Genomic DNA, 16,088 nt, shown 5'->3' on the forward strand with positions numbered 1-16,088 from the left:
GGAGGCTCATCCAAACTAAAGCAGATGCTGACTCTAGCCTTTGGCTTTTGTTTCCTGGGGTTTGGACCTCCAACTTAATCTCTGTTTTTCAGTAGTTGTCTCTCCACATTTATAAATCTTGACATGCTCACCTCTGGAAATACAGTCAATCCCTGGTTGAGGAGAAGACTCAATCAATTTGAAATGTATTTAGGCTTTCAGATTCAGCCTTGCCTCCAATGCTGTCTCCTTTTGCCTCTCCCACTCCCCGGAAGCCACTAACACCCACTGAACTCACAAATGCCAAACACCATGTGCATTTGTGATCGCTTGTCATTGGCACAACAACCCTATAAGGTGAAAGGAGTACAGAGAATCAAAAGTCAACAAATGTCAAAGTGCCGATTTTCTCCAACTTAAAGATTACCACTAGTGGTTCCTAAACATGAGACTCTGGACCAGTGTCAGTGGACATCAGTTTCTGCTAGTAATGAACAAAATGAACAAATAGGAGAATGGTGTAAAAATACATCATAAAGCTAAAGCTAAGTTATTCATCTTTTTTTATTACTCTGAGGTTATGTACTTCCTACTTTTATATATTTAAATGCCCTTTTGTTAAATGACAATGTTTGCTCATGATTCATTTTTAATGTGCTTATTCAACAAAATTGAAAGTTGGCAATTCTATGTCCACCTCCAATAATCTTCTGACATGTTACTGATCCCAGAGCCACAGCATACAGTGTATAGGGGTACATTGCAAAATACCAGGAGGTGCCCTTCCATAAGTCCGTGAGTTGGGTAGAGCCCAGACACCACCAGGCAACCCTGCTGTGAAACCTAAATGTCTGGGAATCACTGACCTCAGAGCACTCCCTTCACACCTACACCAGGATGTTTGCAAAACAGACAGAAAAAATGAAAGTCAGTCTATATTCTGGTGAAATGTAACTGCTTTTCAGCTCTGTTAAGACCTTAAAGTCTTAAACATAGCCAGGAGTTAACACATACAGAAAATATTTATAAATATAAAAAATATTTATGAACCACTTATGTATGCCAGGCACCCTACAAAGTGTCAGAAACATAAGCATTCTCAAGGGCTCCCAGCCTAGTGGATAACCTATTTAACTAGAAATATAACTTATAGCATCTCACATAACCTCATCGATCTTCAAAACAGCCTTGTGAAGCCGGTATATTATTCCCATTTTTAAAATAAAGAAACTCTCAGATAAACGACAATATGACCTCCAATCAAACAAGGGATAAAACAGGAATTCACACTCGGCTCTTCTGACGACCTCTCCAGTAGGAGAGTGTGTGTGGTAGCAGGGAGGCAGCGTAAAAGACAGCAAATGGGCCATGTGCCTAATACAATATTCCAGATACTGTCTTAATACCAATCTATTAGATTACACTGCAGTTGACAAATGCATAAGGTAATATAATAAATCACACAAATCCTCTGCTGCTCGTACACTTCCAATTCATTTCAGGGGCTCGCTGCTCTCTTGGACCTCAGTTCTCAGCCTCTGGCCACATCCCCATTTTTACAATATGGATAATATTACAGTGAAAAATGCTCCTGTTCTGACTCCCTCTCCCCCTCTCCCCACTCAAAATGACCTCCCCTCTGTACAGTCCTGGCGGTGCCCAGGTGAGAGAGCTTTCTACAGTAAGTATCCCACGTAGGGTCGTGGAAGAAGTTATAGCAAAACAGGGAGCAACTGGTTACTACGCGTGAGAATTTCAGCAACTGGCATCAACTGACAAAAGGTCAGGTTTCCTTATTCTTCTATCAGACTACCTCAGTGTCAACAAAATGCTGAAAATTTTTAGAAAGAAAAACCATTAAGGAGAATGTCGTCCAGGTCAGGTTTATTTCCAGGACTCAACTCCCATCAAGAATCACTTGGTTTTCCATAAATAGAACCATGTGCAAGCTAAGAGACCCGAGAAGGCAGAAAATGATCACGAGCAGGAAAACAATAGCTTCTCTGAGTGAAATGAGTAGCCTTTAACGTTTTTCTCTTGTTCAAAGGCCAGCCCGGGTGCCATCGACCTCAAGATTCCTGAACCCCTATGTAGTGTTTTTTGGTGTTGTTGCAGGGGTGTTAATCCTGGCAGTGACGATAGCTCTACTGATCCACTTTTTAGCTTTTGGTAAGTACCAGAAAATGAAAAGTGCCACTTTTCAGTCTAAATAACTAAATACACTTTCAGATTAAAAGTTAGGCTTTCTTTAAAATCTTACCACTTGAGACAAAATGGGGGCACCTAGAAGGAATTATGCTAGGTGAAATGAGTTAGAGAAAGACAAATAACATGTGATTTCACTTAAATGTGGGATCTAAAGAACAAAATAAATGAACAAACAAAACAGAAACAGACTCAAGGATACAGAGAGAAAACTGATGGCTGCCAGATGGGAGGGAGGTTGGGGAACTGGGGGAAAAAAGGTGAAGAGATTAAGAAGTACAAATCGGTAGTCACAAAACAGTCATGGGGAATGTAGTCAATATATTGTAGTAACTATGCGTGGTGCCAGGTGGGTACTTGAATTATCAGGGGGAACACTTTGTAAATTATATAATTGTCTAACCACTATGCTTTACATCTGAAACTAATATTTTTTAAAAGTTTGCCACTCTTTAATTGCCACTTTTATTTCTTAATATAAAATAATTATATTTCTTACTTACATATTCCTAAATATGTGTTTGTTTCCATATTTTCCCTCAATCTATATATATAACAAACATTATTACCCAGGCAAAAGTATTCTGGCCAAAGGGAAAAAAAAAATCTCTTAATGCTTTTCTGATACTAGAATTTGCCTATTTTGTTTTTTCATTAATACCATGATTTCCTTTTTCATTTAATAAAATTTGATAAAATTGTTAAAATGAAATATTGTAAAGAAACTTAAGTTTCATCCCTAAAATTTGGATGTAACAGTGTTTGTTAATTCATAATCTGTCTCCTGAAAACACAGTCCTAGTAGCAGAACAGTTATAATAGGAGATGAATTTGCAATTAAGTAAAAAAAAGGGGGGGGGGGATAAAAACAAACTTTAAAAAGAACTATGCTCTTTTATTATTTGCCGTATTTTAATTTTTTCATTATTACATCACAAAAATATAGGAAACATGGGCAAGAAACAAATAATATAAAGAATACATATACCCTGCTCACTTATAAACAACTTACCTTAATATCTCAGTGAATATTCTTTCAGATGTTTTCATGTAGATAAATAAAATGTGTCAAATTCACTGGTTAATACATGCTATAATCTGTTTTCACTTCAAAATACACTTTGAGATTATTTTTTTATTTCAGCTATAATTCTGTTAAATCCTTTAAAATGTGTGTGGGGATGTGTGAGTGTGGGAAGTTAGAGAGAACATAATTTATTGTATGTGCTATTGCAAATTAGCAAAAATGCTTAATTATGCATTGAAAAACTCCCAATGGTGCAATACAATTACCAATATTAGAAAAACCAAATAACTAGGAATCATCTTTCAGCTAATCTAATTGCAAAGTTGTGGCTAAATTTTGCTTTTGGCTACATTTTGCTATCGCATCGCCTGAGGCCAAACATGTATAAGGTGAGTTACAAGGTAGGCAAAAGCAGTATCAAGTTTCAGATTAAACTAATGCGCTTTCACTCTCAATGGCACTGAATCGTCACACATAAGCACAAAGGGATGAGCCTCGGCAAGTCTTCTTCCAAGTGTGTCCCGCTGACCACTTATGGTCCTAGAAAGACTTGTCCCTCTACCACAAAGGACTACACTACCCTACCCGAAGATCCCCAACTCTTTCCTACCGTTGAGATATTTCTCAGCATAAGTCATATATATATATTCAAAAGGAAGAAGGGATTATTTTCCTGAGACGCATTAGTTGTTTCATATTCATAATGTTTCTAAGATATGTTCAGTATGTTTTAGGGATTTTTATTTCCTTCAGAAAGCTGAATATGTCCCCTGGAAGACACTTTTTGATGGAAATAACTCACATTGAACCACCAGATTAGATATTGTGAGAAGGCTTATTTTCTAGCTTAGCCCAGAAAAGTAATGGCAAGTCACTAATTACTCTGAGAAGAATATTATTTGAAATAATTTTTAAAACTATTCAGAATTACTTTAGCTTATTTCTAATAACAGCATAAATGAATAACAGCATATTACAGACATCCATTAATATTTTTGAATGAATAAATCTGCAATTATAAGTCTTCCCAAAATATAGTTAGAATGAAAATTATAATACTTCTGAATAATTTAATTTATCAAATAATGCTGTTCTGATTTTCATACATCTGTCACAGACCCAGCTTTGCCAATCTCTTTTAAAACCAAAGGAAAAATAATTTTATTATAGATACATTTATATTAAGTTTAGAGTATTTTGTCTTTTAAGGGTGGCAAACATTTTTTAATTATGTAATATAGGCCCCCCTAATCCTGAATAAAGTAAAGATTAAAGTACTTAGTAATGTGAGACTGATTATGCTTTTCCTTTGTTTTACAGATAAAAAATCTTACTTTTACTCTAGCAGCTTTCAAATCCCAAATGTTCAATATAGTGATCACTTAAACTCACCCGCTACACAGGAGTATAGAACTTTGAGTGGAAGAATTGAATCTGTGGTAAGTTAATACCTGTCTTTGTTCTTATTCCATCATAAAAATGAAAATAAACCTATGATTTTGTGATACATTTGCCACTGCTAGATGCTCTACATTTTTTCTCTCTGGAAGGGTGAACGATGTATTTCTTCCTGCTTTTTCCAAGCTAATCTGAAAGTGTTAGGAGGGTCATGACCAAATTAACCTCAAGGACGGGCAGTCTGCTGTCTGTGTGAGACGGGCATGCATTACGCCTCCTGAGGCTGCCTTTGAAACCCTTTTCATTTGGCCTTAGTTGTGTGTTTTTTCTGATCCAACTAAACAAATACACAGGTAGTAGGTGTTAAAAGACATGTTTGCGTATCAATAATAACATAGTTGGGTCAACACCACCCTTTGGCTCAATGACAGACACACAAACTACACAAAGCAAGCGTGGCCTGTCACTTAAAGAGGCCCACAGGCTGCCCACCAGAAAACCGCACAAGCAGACCCCTTCGTGTGTGTTTATCACTGCAGACCAAGGGCTGGCCTTCAGCCCTGCAGAGTCAGAGCTGACCAGTCTCAGGGTTGCTTACTTACCCTTACCTTTTTAAAGGGTCCTAAGAATATAAATTAATCCAATGATTCTAAAACTTTAGCACATAACAGGACCACTTGCAGGATTATTAAAACACAGATTTCTGTGCCACAATGTCAGAGTTTCTGATTCAGTAGGTCTGGAGGTGGCCCAAGAATTTGCATTTCTAACAAGTTCCCAGGAGATACTGATGCGAATGGTCCAAGGACAACACTTTGGGAACCACTGAGTAAATCCATAATGAAAACTATCATAGCTGGGCACTGAATCACCTGCTTGTCTAACACATTTTTCCCAGAGAGGCAAACTTCACTGGGAGTCAAGTTATGAGACAACTGCTAGGTAAGCATGGAATTAGAGCAAGGGAAGTTAGGTATATCACTTCAGTGTTTAATGAGATCAGAATAAACATCTAAATTAGAATGATTTGGGAAGAGAATCTACGCCAGGAATTAGATATAGGATTAACATTGAGGAACATCATTTGATTATGTCAATAGTGGGAGCCTCCTGTTCCTATAATAAACATTTATTAAACATCAATCCTAAAAAATGTTGTGAACATACAAAAACAGAAGGTGAATCCCACTGCTGTGGAGCTGAGTCTAACACGAAAGATTAAACAAACCTAAAAATACTTACAATACAAGATGTATAATGGGGACATGACATGGGAGCAAGGCAAACATGAGTTTGTGGTGAGAGGATGAATTACATTCAATCATGTTGAGCAGAGGTGGCTTCTTATAAAGATGACTTCTTAGGTTGACTATAAAGATGAGTAAGTCCCACCACAGCCAAAACATAAGCAAAGGCATAGAGGGGAGAAGGTGCATAGCTAAGAACTTTAGACTTTATTTTCTAGGCAAAAATCTTGAGCTGGAGGCAACATTATGGGAACAGGAGCCAACAGATTTGTGTTCAGAAATGTAAAAGTTAGATTACAAAGAGAAGAGCCTGCATACTAAGATTATTTAAAAGCTCACTACGGTGGTCCAGAAAAGCTAAGAGCTTGAATTAGGGAATATTATGGAAAATATGGAAATGCTGAAAAAACTTCTATCTTAGGTTCACCAAAGCAACATTCCTCCCCAACTTACTACTTTCTCCTCCCAACCTGTTATGAGAAAGCAACAGAAATATTTAGTTATATCATTTGTATCATGAGATTCCATTGTTTGGACTTCAAGCCAATGGACATTCTTGAATTTCTTGAAGAAGCTACTACAGATATACAACTCAGGAGGCCATTCTGAGGACAGTTACTCAAAATGAAGCTTTCACATCCACACAAAGATGTCTTGAAATGTTTTAGCTGTGTACCCAGCTTAATAAAAGGGAGCAAACTGAAAGGGTGGGTTTTGAGTAGACTCCTAGCTTCATTATCGGGAATAGAACCCAGTCCTTTGCCATTACAGTAAGATGCCAGAGATGTCCTCAGCCCTCAGGGGGTCACTCACTCCCTGTCAGACAGATCAGGTATGTTAGCTCAGTTCACCCTTAGTAGAGCATATGTAAAATTGCAAAAGGCTAATTTGAAGAGAAATGGCATAATAAATCATAATGTACATTCAACAATTTGAAAAGTAGGAACTAAATCAATTTCTTTATAAAAGCACTACCAGTGCATTTGGAAGGTATTCAATAAGTCTTTCAAACACACTCCCCAAGGACAAAAATTATTAAATTAAAAAAATATTAAATATAAAAGAACTATTAATATTCCCTAATTCAAGTTTTATTATTCTTATTCTCAAAAATGTTCTTTAAGGTAAATTGTAATGCATGTATAAACCTTGTTATCAAAATCAAACTATTTTTAGAATTGTCTCTTATTATAATATACAAACATGTAGAAAATTCAGGGTATTCAAGAAATATAAAAAAGAAAGAAATATGCATAAAATCTCAACACTTAGCTATATCCACTACTAATATTTTGATGTTCCAGGTACCTCTCTATACAAAATGCATACATCATACATGCCCACACACAATTATCTGTCAATGGAATCACACTATATATGCTAGTTTGTCTACTTTTCTCTCAAAAATACAATATAGAGTGAAATATCAACACATTTAGAAAAATATCATTTTTAAAAACTAAGCAGTATTATAGTGTGTAGATATACAATATTTTATATAACCAGCCATTTATTGACAGAGTTTTAAACTGTTCCCAGTTTTTCACTATTATATTCAACATTCATTCTGATAACCACCCTTGTTTACACATCCTTGCACATTTGCATGATTATATTTTTGGAATATAGTCCCAGGAATAGAGTTAATAGAGTATGGGACCTATGCATTTTAAAATTTTTTTCTAGATATTTTTAAATGTTTTGTTTTTTATTGAAGATTTTGTTTTAGAAGCATTTTAGGTTTACAGAAAAGTTGTAAAGATAATATGGGGTTGTCATATGCATTATGCCCAGCTTCCTCTATTATTAACATCTTACATACAATAGTGTATTTGTCACAATTAATGAACCAATGTTGACACATTGTTATTAACCAAATTCCTCATTTTATTCAATTTCCTTCAGTTTTACTTAATGTACTTTTCTGTGTATTCCCCAATCCCACCCAGAATACCACATTATATTTAGTTATGTCTCCTTATGCTCTTGAAAACTATGACAATTCCTCAGATTTTCCTTGGTTTTGATCACATTGACAGCTTTGAGGAGTACTGACCAGGTATTTTATAGAATGTCCTACAATTGGTTTTTTTCTGATGTTTTTCTCATGGTTAAACTAGGGTTGTGGGTTTGAGGGATGAAGACCACAGAGGGAAGTGTCATTTTCATTACATCATATGAAGGGGGTGCATATTATCAACATGACTTCTCACTGTTGACCTTGGTCACCTGGTTGAAGTAGTATTTGTCAGGTCTCTACACTAAAGTTACTCCCTCCCTTTTCCACACTATACTCTTTTGAAGAAAGACACTATGTGTGGGCCACACATTAAGAATAACAGAGTGGAGAGTTAAGCTTTGCATATTTGAAGAATAAGATTCTTCTATTTGCCTCTTTTCCCCATGTATTTGTTTATTCTAGCCCTTTTTTATATCGAGTGTGATCTATGCATTTTTAAACATTTATACTAATTTCTAGATTGCACTCCAGAAGGGCCCCAGTTTACATTCTCACCAGTAGTATGTAAGTACACATAAGTGTGCTTATTTCCCTACAGCATTAACACTAGGCATTGTAAATCTTTTTAACTGCTGCCAATATAAAAAGTCATATCTCATTATTTGGGTTTTTGAGATTACTAATATGATTTAATTTTCCTTCATATATTAATTGGTCATTTTTATTATTTTATTTTTTAATATCCTAGTCATGACCTTGCCCATTTTCTTATTGAATGAAACATTTGTCTTTTTTATATAACCTTGGGAAAAAAACTTTCCTTATTAGAGTATTAAAATTTACCTATCATTCATTTGCATTTATTTATCTGATATGGGATTTGATTTTTCAGCCTTGTTTATAATGTAGGGTTTTTATACCCAATAGATTCAACATTTTATGTAGCCAAAATTATCATTCTTTTTTATGATTTCTTACTTTTGTGCCAGGTTAAAAATGTCTTTCTCCACTCCAAATATTCTAGCATGTTTACTTACATATTCTTTTTTGTATTTTTTTATTTCAGTTTTTGTAATTTTATCTTTGATTCATCTGGAGTTTATTTTATAATAAAGTAGAGATCCACCTCTTTCCCAAGAAATAGCTAGGTGGTGGTACCAAAATTATGTGTTAAATAGTGCAATTATTTGTCACACTACCATTATCATTCACTAAATTCTTCCTTTTCTTTTTTCTGTTCTCTACTCTTCTCCCCGGATTAATCTTGCCTGCACCAGTTCCAAACTATTTAGAGTACTATGGCTTTAGAATCTATTTAAACAAGATCTCCCTTGAAATTCTTATGACATATGAGTTTTGTAATCTTATATATTTATCCTTCTGTAAAAACACATAAAACATTTAAAAGATATGAATAATGCTCTCAAATAGTGCTTTATAGGTTACATAGCACTTTGACATATATTATCTAACCTTAAACTCAAAACAGCCATATGAATTAATAAATCATTTTTATAGACAGGTAAGCAAAGGTTGTGAGATTAAAAAGCATCAAAGGCCATCCAACTGGAAAGTAGTAGAACCACAATTCAAACCAAGATCTCCTGACCACATGTAATTTCCCAATTGGTAACATCAGCACCATCATTATCTTTATCCCACAGACAACACTGTTATACTTAATAAGCAATGAACTAGTGCTAGAACCTTCCATTATATTATGCAATTCACTTCCCTTTTCTGGTTCTCAGTTTACTCATCAGTTAAATAAAATTGTTGGGCTAGATAATTTTTATAGTACTTTCTAACGCAAATGTCTATGATTTTGTGATTTCCATGAGAGTTATTCATGACACCCATTCACCTGTTTTTCTTTTCCTGCCTCTCTGGCACCTCCTCTGTGTCCTTTATAGGTTTACCCTCCTCTACATGGCCATTTAATGTTGAAATTCCCAAGGCTTTGGCCTACACCCTCCTCTTCTCTCACACAGTTTTCTATCTCCTGATGATCTCATCCATGACCATGACTTCAACCAAAATTTATATACAGCTGGGTGGCCTGACATCTGCCTATAGGAATGGATATTGACAAAATAAGATACAATATGGTGTAACAGAGATTGCATAAACTTTACAATTTGAAGAACTGGCTTCAGAACTTGGCTTACTGTAACATTCAGCATGCTACTTACTTTCCCTACCTTCATCTTTTCACGTCTACCTCCACTTTGGTGCAACCTCACAGTACAAATGGAATCCACTCTCAGTTATGAAACCTTACTACATTTGACCCTGCATCTGGGGGAACTGTCCAAGTCTTAGCACCACTCCTAGTTCACTGTAAAGCTAAACTTTGTACCTCAAGAGGGTTTCCTTGCTGGGACTGAGCAATGATTCAGGGAGACAGCTAACAGGAGGTCGGGAAATTACCAACTGATGTTAAAAATAGCCTCTGATGCTTAGGCATTAATCAGAAATAGCAAGGAAAAGATCACCCTTTGCTTCCCCCCCCCCCCCACACTCCACCCCCATCTCTTCAAGATTTCCATTGATACCTATTTTTTTACCCTTTTAAAAACAGTTGTTAAAGGATTACACAATGTAAGTTGTATCAGTGGACTTCCCTAATATTGGCTTGGTTCCAGCCCCAACCCCCTAGGAACAGCCACCAAATCACATAACACAGGCTCTCATTGAATAAAACATCTAGTGTGTTCAGAATGGCTTCTAGTGAAGACACATCCTGTCCACTATCACCTTTGTGTAATAAATGAAGAAGTGGGCCTGCATCAAAAGTTTATATAACCTGCCTAAATCAATCCATGGGTTCTGAAATAGAATTGAACTAAACTGAGCTGAACTAATAACTCAAGTCCCTATTTCTCATTAATATAAATCCCATGTTGCAAGGTTGGGAGCAAGGACTAAGAGAGAAAGAACTGGAATGACAGCTATTTTTTTGCTCCCCTTTCTTTCTACAGATTACTACAACATTCAAAGAATCAAATTTAAGAAATCAGTTCATCAGAGCTCATGTTGTCAAACTGAGGTGAGTGGAAATATCTAAAAACATATGGAAGCTTTGATGCAATTTGGCCCATTTGACTTTTGTTCAATGCATGGATAATGAATGAAACTTCTACAGAATTCATTGCTATGTTATAAAAATAGTATCATGAGCAGTTTAAAAAACAATGCCAAAACAAAAACAAAACATGTCAGATATGATCTATTTACCTACTAATGTAAATAACCATATTTAATTATTGGTAAGAAAAGAAGGAAAGAGTGGAGAGAGATTTGGGTGGAGGTACAGTAACAGGGCTGTCCTGTTGTGTAAATCCAGTGGAGACCATTCACAATGCAGTCTATGTAAACAATGCCCCCTGGAGTTGTGCAGTGCTGTGGTCCTGGACATACGCATACAAGATTAGAATACTATAAACAACATCAAAAATGGCTTTGGGCTTTTGTCTGCCTGGAATGCTATAACATAAAGGATGCTGTGGCAAACCCAAGCATGTCTGTCATGAATTAATAAAGGGAGTAGCAGCATGCATGCTAGCTATTTGCCATTCCTGCTTTAATTGAATGTGTACCTATTCACATGATGTGATAAGACAAGCATTCACAACTAAAATAGTCACCCTTTACTGACCCTATCACAAATGCCTCCTGCCCACATTGCTCAATCCTTCAAGTAATATGCAAAAGTTTTTTGAAAGAAAGAATTATTCAATTCTTTCTCAAATACTAATACCACAAGAAAATTTAATTTTTCTTATTTTCTGTAGAGTCACCTATCGAGTACCCAGGGAAATAGAGCTCTGGTCAGATAAATTTTCTTGAGTGGTTAGAGGAGTAGGAAGAATCCACACAAAAAAAGTATGTTCCAAAATACACTTCAGTGTACATTTGCCTTAGTACCTTCTTGTGAAGGTCTCCATACTAGCTGCCAGCTCTCAAAACATGTAGGAGTGAATGAGCTATTGTATTTTCTCTCCTTTTATTCACTTCCCTTTACTACTTAATTCCCTGCAATCCCACTTCTGACCTCACCACAAACTGCTAATTGCTCTTGCCAAGTTCAACAATGGCATGCAAATCACAAACTCCAAAGAAATCATCAGCCCTGTTTGGACTTCTCAACAGTATGTGGCACTGTTGGACTTTGAATCCTCTTAAAATAGTACCATCCTGTGGTTTCCATAAACCTACACCCCAGAGCCCCCCCCTCCCAATTTTCCTTACATTTCTACTTCATTTTCTCTGCTAGTTCGCATTCCTTCTCTGTGTTCCTCAAATTTTGTTGGAGTTCAGGCTGTGCTATAAGCCTCTCATCTTAGCTTTCATTCTCTCCATTCAGTGGTTTCATTGCCACTATACGCTGAGTATTCTCAAAGTTGTACCTCTGGGCCAAAGCTCTCATCTCGAGACATAAATATGCCCAGCCATCTACCTGATATCATCATATGTATATTTTGCAGACAACTCAGTTTTAATATGTCCAGACCTGAACCTATCATCTCTCTTCCACCAAATGTTACTCTTCTAGTGTTGCTTACCTCTATTCAATGGCCAAACCTTCACCCTAGTTGTTGAAGAAACACGAGTCATCTTCAATTCCTGCCCTTCCTTCAATCCACATTACATATGTATCAAAGATATGTGTATTCTTGATATATATAATATATATGTATATGTATTTATATATGTCTCCTTGAGACATTGTATTTATATGTCTAAAAGTTTCCTAAACTTCCCTTTATCTGACTTCTTCCTACCATCTTCATCTCTGAGCTTATCTTTTACTGCTGCTCTCCACTCTCTTCTTTATTCATCACTAGACTTCTTTCAGTTCTTCACTCTCCTTAGCCCTAAGACGACATGTAAGTTATTCCCTACCTAACACACACACACACACACACACACACACTTTTTCCCCTTCTCCTTCTGTACTAAAAGACATTATGTTAATGGAGAATTTGAGGTGCAGAAAGCCTACAAATCAGGAGATTATTACCCTTGAAAAGCCAGTTTTTATTCACAGTTACCAAGAAAAAGTGGCATGACTCTGATAGGGTTGTTATGATCAAATAAATTAGTAAGTATAAGACACTTGTTCCTGTTTGAGCATCTATTTACATGTTTATGATTCACAAAAGATCCCTCTTCTTTGAGTTGCACAGTCATATCTTTATCATTTATCTACTGTTTTTCTTTTTCTTACTGATTTGTAGATGTTCTGTATTTATAGTAGGTACCAATCATCCATCACTTTCCGAGTTGTGAATATACTCTCCCTGTCTATGGCATATCTTTATACTTTGTTTATAGCATCAATTTTTGAGGAAAATAAGTTGTAAAATGTCTTAGTTAAGAATTTCTTTCGCCCCATGTACATAGACATTATCCAACATTTTCTTGTAAGTTTTAAATTTTGCAGTTTATTCTCAGGTGCTTTGTTTGTGTATGATATGAGGCAGAGATTAAATATAATTTTTCCATGTGAGTCATTTTTTTTACATTTTTACATCACTTCTGATATATTGTTTACAAATACCTGGATAATCAATTCTATTCCTTTCAATTAAGCTTATTAAGTTATTCAAATAAAATCTACAACTACAGAATTGTTTCTCCTTGTACAATATATTTTGAGGACATATTATCAAGTGCCTATATATTTAGAATTGTTATATCTTCTTCATGAATTATTTCTTTTATCAAAGTATTAATTTATTTTATCCCTAATTAATATTTTTTAATCTTAATGTCTCTTATATCTGACTTTCTTGTGGTTATTTTTCAGTAAATCTTTACCACACTTTTCAAAATTTATGTATTTTTATATGGTAAATATTTCTCCTACAACAAGACAGTAGATTATATTTTCTAATGCATTCTGACCATCTTTGCTTTTAACTAGAGAATTTAGTCAATTTACATTTATTGTGATTAATGTTATATTTGTATTTATTTCTTACATATTATTTTATGTTCTTTATCTTGCTTTTTCTATGCTTTTTCCTACTGTCTTGCCTTCTTCTGTATGATTTTTTTCTTCATTTTCTTTTCTTTTTTGACTAGTTTAGAAGTACTGTATTCTATTTATCTTACTTTAGTGAATATCCTTAAAAGTTAAACAAGGAGAGTTGGCTTGATCCACTAACCTTCTTCCAAATAATACAGAGAACTTGTAATAATACAATACTCATGTTGTTATTAATGGTGTTTTAATTTCACCTTATTTGTAATGCCAATTAGTCACTCTAATTATACTGGCAATGTCTTTTTACTTTACCAGTTAACTATTTTCTTTGTTCCAAAACTTTCCTGTACCTCTTACCCTCCCTCTGAGTTCAGTTTCCTTCTTACTGAAGTATTTCCTTTATAAATTCTTGCACAGAGTACATAAGTGATAAACTATACTTTTTGTTTTGCTTTGATCTGAAAATGTCCCTTTTAACCTCATTCTTGAATAATATTTTAGTGTGGATATAAAATTCTAAGTTGATAGCTATTTTCTCTCAGCACTTTGAGGAGACAATTATATACTGCCTTCCATTGTTGCTATTAAGAAATTGCCCCTCAGCCAAAATGTTCTTTGGTAGCTAGTTTTTCTCTATTGTTTGAAATCCTTACATTTTTCTTTGGAGTTCAGAATTTTATTATAATAAAATTTAATAAATTTGTATGTGGCCTTTATTTAGTATGCTTCAGAGTCATTGTGATCTGAGGCTTTGTGTCATCAATTCTGGATAATTCTCATTGTCTCTTGTAGTATGGCTACTCCTTTATTTTTCTGTGCTCTTCTTTAGCACTAAATTAGGAAAGCATTGAGCTTTCTCCTATCTCAGAGACTGTATTTCATCTTTTTCATCTCTTTATCTGTGTCACCATTCCATGTGACTTCTTCATCTCTATTTTTCATTTAACTAATTTCTCCTCAGCTTTGCCTAATATTCTATGTAACCCATTCATTGAGTTTCAATTAAAAACTACATTTTCCTGTCTGTAAATTCCTGTCTGTAAAAAACTATGTTTTCCTGTCTGTAAATTATATTTGTTTCTTTAGAGAATATGCCTGATCTGTTTTGATGATGTCCTATACTTTTCTCATATTTATGATACTCCCTTTTATGTCATTAACCATTTCAAATATACTTACCTGACTCTGTAAATTTTATTTTGTGAAGTTTTAAGGATGCTCTTCTTGTTGTGCTGATTCTAGCTCATGATACACTTTTTACCATTGGGACTGTATGTTTATCTTTAATCCCACTTCATAACTGGGATCCTATGCAGGCTGGATTTAACATACATACCTCCAGATGATTATATTTTATCAGACACTCTAAGAGGGTCAGCAGAACATGACCATTTTTAGGTTATGTTGAAGGGAAAAGATACAGGCCCAAAATGGCAACACTCCTGTTAAAAGCCTATATGATACCAAACCTAGAATTAATACTTGACCTAATTGCAGTTTCAACCTCTCCCAGAAATATAATCATAATCAACCAGTCTGGAATTTCCTGGTCAAGCACTAGTTGGGTAATCTGTCATGTGGGCCTACTCCATCCTCACCTCCATAGAAAGAAGAGGTACTCTGCATGACAAAAGCCCTAGCCAACATCCCCCACCCCCAAATAAGACTTTATGGTCTAAAAGTAATTCTTTTATTTTGTTAGTAGCTCCCTTGCCCCACCATTCTTCCTTTAAAAATTTTACATTTTGTACAACCCCTTGGAGTCCCCTTCTAATTGCTAGATGGGATGCTGCCTGATTCATGAATCACTTAATAAAGCCAATTAGATCTTCAAATTTAATCAGCTGAATTTTGTTTTTTCTTTTTAACAATTTCTTAGCTTAAAGTTCCATGGACCATGCAAGTAGTACAAATGCATACCCAGAACTTTCATGCTGCAAATGAGTTCTCAGGAGTATCTTCTTTTTTCCATCTAGACCTGGACCTCTAAGACAAATTCCTTTATTTTTCTTTTATGAGATAATAAGCAGATTTTTTTCTATCTAATCCATGCTTTCACTGAGGGTTTAGTTCATTAAGATTCCTGGCCTTAGTCTGAAACTTCATGTCCATCATTCTATTTTACACTAACCTAAAGCCTCATCTTCAGTGTCTGTGTAAATGCTAAAACTCAAGCCTGTTGCACATTCTAGAGCTTACCACATAATATTCATGTTCTTCTTTATTTTTGGTTTTCCAAGATTTCTCTTACCTTCATGGGAGCTCAGCTTTGCATTTCAA

The 16,088-nt window shown here is 35.2% G+C and overlaps 1 protein-coding gene across 1 annotated transcript in view; it reads left to right on the forward strand.

Annotated features, from left to right (window-relative positions):
- Positions 1-2,024: 2,024 nt before the first annotated feature.
- Positions 2,025-16,088, forward strand: part of LOC107537221 (transmembrane serine protease 11D) — a gene marked incomplete at its 5' end in the record, with an annotated part of 34,681 nt that continues 20,617 nt past the window's right edge. Inside the window, 3 exons of the mRNA XM_016213199.2 lie at positions 2,025-2,148; positions 4,532-4,650; positions 10,798-10,865. Of these exons, the coding sequence (XP_016068685.2) occupies positions 2,025-2,148; positions 4,532-4,650; positions 10,798-10,865 (311 nt within the window). The remainder of the gene's footprint in view (positions 2,149-4,531; positions 4,651-10,797; positions 10,866-16,088) is intronic.

Source organism: Miniopterus natalensis, chromosome 1, assembly GCF_054644295.1.
Source record: "Miniopterus natalensis isolate mMinNat1 chromosome 1, mMinNat1.hap1, whole genome shotgun sequence".
NCBI lineage: Eukaryota > Metazoa > Chordata > Mammalia > Chiroptera > Miniopteridae > Miniopterus > Miniopterus natalensis.